Here is a 5,095-nt window from a genome sequence, read left to right as displayed (position 1 = left end):
GGCAGCACATCAAATGTTCTTACCACTATAGTATTTCGATGCTGCTAAACAATGCTTGCAAATATGCACTTGGACTCTAAGCAGTTCTATTAAGTTTTATGTAATTGTTAAAATCTTTCTTTCCCTGATCAGTCATGTAGGTATGTTTATGTTTACGCTGAGTTCTAGGAATGGGTTTTCATTGTACAAATAAATTCAAAGAAATTTATACGTAAAGAGGGTGGTGGCTATTTATTGATCCTTAGCACCAATGTTTCAGTCAGCCAATTAGGAAGTAAAACCAGTGCAGTGTAACCTACATACCAAATAAATAGACCGAGTGAATGCTGGAAATCATAGCATCAGAGAATCATAGAATAATTTGGGTTTGAAGGGACCTTCAAAGGAAATGGAGGGTTTGAAATATATGCAAGACTGAAATCTGTTTGCATAAGCTGTTGTAAGAACAATGCAAAAAACCTATCTTAACAGAAATTAGTTTTGGCACAAAAAGACAAAGAAAAGCCAAAATCATTACATATTTTATTTCCAACAAAGATTACAGTCAGTTATTTGTCAGTATTAAGAAGTTTAATCACTGCTTAATGCTAAGAAAGATCGTCTCACTGAATACCTGGGAAAACATGGAGGAATTTCTTTCTCCAGAAGTTCCCCAGCTCTTTCAATCCTATGGCATGGGAAACCCTCATTTATCTTTGGAGCAAGAGAGATAGATACAGTAAGAAGAGTCTTGTGGAGTAAATTAGTAAAAGCTAATTTACTACATTCAAATCATAAAAACACATGCTTACCTCATTTGCAAGACACCTTCCTCCACAGACTCTTGTTAATGATAAAATGGCTATGAAAGAAAAGATGTGCTGTAGTGTCTTACACTACATATTATTCCAATGCATTCTGAAGAAAAGTTCTCCTAGTGCAACCTTCATCATTTTCCCAATGAGGAGATTCAAAAATTTAATTTGCTTTGGTATTTAGTTAAAATAAAATTCATTGTGTGCACATTTGTATGTTGCAACTCCTGCAATATTTAAAAAATGCAAGCCAGAAACAAAATAGAGACATTCCTGGATTTTTCTTTCTTTATCAGAGTGATAAATAAGCCTACATACTTCTAAGTCTCTAAGCAAGAGCATAGTCAAACTGGCCTTTCTCCAGTCCATCAAGTCCCTCAGCCCAGGTTGAAGTTGGTATACTCCTGTAGGGGTTGAGGAGAATTCGGAAGCAGCGAGCAATCAGGATTCCCAAGAAAATAAATAATAAAATCACAAAGGCAAATGTTGTTTTCTGTTCCAGGGTCATGCTGGAATTTGGTATCATGTTCCTAAATGGCACAAAAGTGGCAGTGAATACCTCTCCATCCATCATCCAGAGAAGGTGAAATGAATAATCCCACAGTTGCTTTCTTTTCATCATCACTTCGCTGAGGTCAAAGTAGAAGCCATTTAGATGCACTCCACTATCTGTACAGAAAACGAGAAGCAATGTTAACTGCAAATAGCATTTTGTTTGTTTACTTCAATACAACTTTCTCCTAATGGAGAAAAATGAGATGGAAAAGAACTTGACGGCAGGGTCTGCTTGCCTCTGTGTCATATTTGAGACAAGTTAGAAATCCTGCAATGTTCTGTTGGCAGTACAGAATCCAGCCACAAATCGTAAATGTCACCCGATCAGAGCTGGCAGTAACCTCTCCCTAACCTACCATGTAATTTGGACTGGAGCACAACATTTCTTTCCTTCAAGGGGGAAAATGAGGGGTTTAACCACAAGGGGTTTAACCACAGTGGGTAGCACAGAGAAATGGCAAATTTCAAGCCTTGCTGCAGGACAGGCTAGCTGTGGTTGATGCTACTCTAAGGTGGGCGAGAGGGGTCTGAAAAACACATGTAGTTATGGTTTTACACAATGACCAAAAATACTTTGAGGTGGGACGGCCCACCTCAGGCCCACTGCAGGCCAACAAAATGTGCGTGTCCCCACAATGGAAGGCAGCAACCATTCAATGCCTGAAACACTGCAGCACTTACGAAGAAAAGGCATAAATAATTTGTGTTTGAGAGATTTAGAAAGGCAGCCTGAAGTAAGTCAAGTAGAAATTTATCTCAAGGGCAAATGTTTCTAAATGTTTTCCTACTTAAAATCAGAACCAGGCTTACAAACACAGTTAGCAAGAAAATGTTTTTTATGTTAGCAGCTCTGCCACATCAAGAGAATCGCTAGGATTTGGGATTTGTTCCTAGACAGCAGCGCATATGCTGTGCTGCTGCTTGCCTGGCACGTCTGCTCCTTTGACTGTCTGGGTGCCTGTCTACCATTACTTTCTCCTCCCTTGCACACTGGGTTTTCCTTCCAGGAGGAGGGAAGCTGGATGATGCAGCTTAGGCCTGGTCATCAGCACCAGTGAAATTACCTGTGAAGTGTCCCTAGGAAAAGAAAGGCTTCAAAACCGGTCGAAAGACAACACTATCGGCTGAACACATTGCGTTGATGGAAAGAGGAAGAAAAAGAGATAGAAGAACAGAATGCAGTCTGTAGCACACACAGAAAAAAACTTCACATCATTATAGCCTTCATATCATATATACTTCATATCATTATATAGATGGAATCATTATACTGATTCCGTCACTGGACTGGGATGAGTAGTTAGGTGTAAGTGGATTAAGAAAACACAGTCATACTGAATATTTTTGGGATTATCCTAAAAACTGTACCTTAAAGAAAATAGAGAAAGTATTAAAGCAACAAAAAATTGGAATTGCATGGCTATTATGTATGTTATTATGTATGATGTAATTATGATGGAAAGGATAGAAAGATCAAAACTGTTAACTTTCAGTCTTTCAAAAGAGTGTCTCAGCTACCAGCTGATAAAAAAACAATGCAGAGGACTGTAACAGAGAGAGCTAAAACTTCAGGAACAACTGGTTTAATAACACCAACAGACATTTTGGGGTGGGGAGGGAGTGATATCTGGTGACGGAAATAATAAATTCTGGCAATAAATAATCTGGTTATAAAAAAGAAGAAACATAAAAGTGAGACAGAGTGTACCACTGTGGCAGTGATGGTACAGCGGAGGCCAAAGTTAACGGTGTCCCCTTCTAAAAGACCTTTGGTATTCTGACTTTGGAAAGCTTTTCTGCACACACTATTATGTCATATTTTTTAATGGTTTTTTTAAGCATATGTCCTCAGGTAAACACATATTATACACATGTAACTTTAGTCTTTCCTAAAACTGTAATTACACAATGCAGTGATTATGCTTGCTCTCACAGATCAGAGTGTTTTAGGAAAGGTTTTCCTGCCATTTTTCTAGGCATTATCTGAATACATGGTTAGTAACCATGGGAGAAAATGCAAAAGATAGAAAATCTGTGACTGTCAGGAAAGATGAACTTTTGATACACTGGTTTTAAATGCCAGACTTAGAATAGACAAAGGATTATGTACACAGTTTTGAAGAAACTTGATTTGAAAAATGAATGAGATCATTAACCACTTCTGTTATGACAGAATTATGTTTAAATATCCCCACTGATATAAGCACATGTGTACTTGAAAGGAGAAGGTAACTAGCTAAAGACATTTATTGGGCATATCTATAAACACAAGTAATAAGGCTTGGAAGCATCTTGGCCACACTCCTGGCTTCTGGTCATTCACCTGGAGCAACTGGTATAAGGAAGTCCGCAAGTCCCACATCTTCCTCCCTGCCCATCATTTTCTGTTGTGTCAGCAGACGTTCCCCGGCACTGGGCACCAGAGTCTCTTTCCAACTGGAAACATTCCCTGTACCATTCACACTGTACATGGCAAACTGTATTTTCTTGCACAAGAACCTCTGCACACTTTGCAAGAGTTCCTCCATCCTGCTTAAGCTCCATCCTGTCTTGATGGTAGTTATAGCAGGCTGACAGGGAGGACAGGAGCCTGGACAAGGCTGTTGAGGAGCTGCAAAGAGAGGCAAAAAGGCCCTTCCCCATGGCATGAGGGAGATTTCTGCAACAGCTCTAATGCAGATCCCAAGAGGCCAGAGACAAAAGCATGAGTGGGATGCACGCTACGAATATTCCCATTTCAGCACAAAAGCATCCATGCAGCCAAAACAAATAAATAAAAAATACAGATCATAACAAGGGAAGTGGTAGAAAGCAGATAATAGTAATAATAACAACTCAACCTGACTGTATTTCTTTTCAGCTTGTTCCAATCACTAAATGCTGAGCCAAATTATAGCAGGGGTGGAAAAGCCTCAAGCTTGTTTAAAAATTCACTGATGTAACCAAGATTCCTGTAGGTGCACACCTGCTGCTTTCTTTTTTATTCCACATCTCAGGTAAAATAATAACTGACAGAAAAAACAGATTATCCTTCACTTAAATGTCTAGCCCTAATTTTTTTTGTTTGTTGTTTTTGTTTTTTGTTGTTGTTGTTGTTGTTGAATGCAGATGTTCCCCCTTCAGTTACTTTCTGTAATGGGTTCCTTGCAGATGTGTCTAATCCTTTGTTTAATGAGTAAACAATAGCACATCATCCACATCAGGCTGTTACTATAATTTCTCCTTGCTAGTGTCCACACATCCATTAGACAGTTCAATTATACCTCTCCTTGAGGCGGTGCTTACAGTCTAAGATAGTAAATTTATAAGGAAATAATGAAACAGAGTAAAACTTGCATATCATTACTGGCATTAAATTGACAGGTTAGTCTTTGCCACATCCTAAACCTTTATAGCCTTCACAAAGTTTCAGGTATCCACCAGCAGCCCAGTAGCTGAACTATGAGCACAGGGCCTAGTCAAATGTCACCAAAAGGTAACTTTTCTGGCCAAGCCACTAAGATATTTGAAGTTAAAATGTCACTGGATTAATTAGTTGATAGAGCTATCTGCACATTTGTCTGAAAGATACAAATTTACAGGACTCTGAATAGTTAAGCTTATTCGAAGCTCCTTTGATCAGTCTTTCAGTGCTTTTAGCATATCTTTTGCTTCAAAGTTGCCTACAATTGAAAATTGTTGTACATTAAAAGGATTTCCTTAGGGCTCACAGTTTAAAGCTTCTTACTTTGAGAACAATAGGATTA

General features: G+C 38.6%; 1 protein-coding gene across 1 annotated transcript; it reads right to left on the bottom strand.

Moving 5' to 3' along the window:
* Nucleotides 1-1,006: 1,006 nt before the first annotated feature.
* CTXN3 (cortexin 3) lies at nt 1,007-1,416 on the bottom strand. The gene has a single exon (XM_030470179.1). It carries the CDS (start codon nt 1,414-1,416, stop codon nt 1,123-1,125), a length of 294 nt encoding a protein of 97 aa, XP_030326039.1. The 3' UTR covers nt 1,007-1,122.
* Nucleotides 1,417-5,095: the final 3,679 nt, after the last annotated feature.

The sequence above is a fragment of the Strigops habroptila genome, chromosome Z (assembly GCF_004027225.2).
Source record: "Strigops habroptila isolate Jane chromosome Z, bStrHab1.2.pri, whole genome shotgun sequence".
NCBI lineage: Eukaryota > Metazoa > Chordata > Aves > Psittaciformes > Psittacidae > Strigops > Strigops habroptila.
Note: the sequence above shows the minus strand (reverse complement) of the source record. Positions and strands in the feature narration are given on the sequence as shown.

What these genes read in the sequence shown, in the direction of transcription:
- CTXN3 (XM_030470179.1), bottom strand. Translation starts at nt 1,416, where the DNA reads ATGATGAAAAGAAAGCAACTGTGGGATTATTCATTTCACCTTCTCTGG.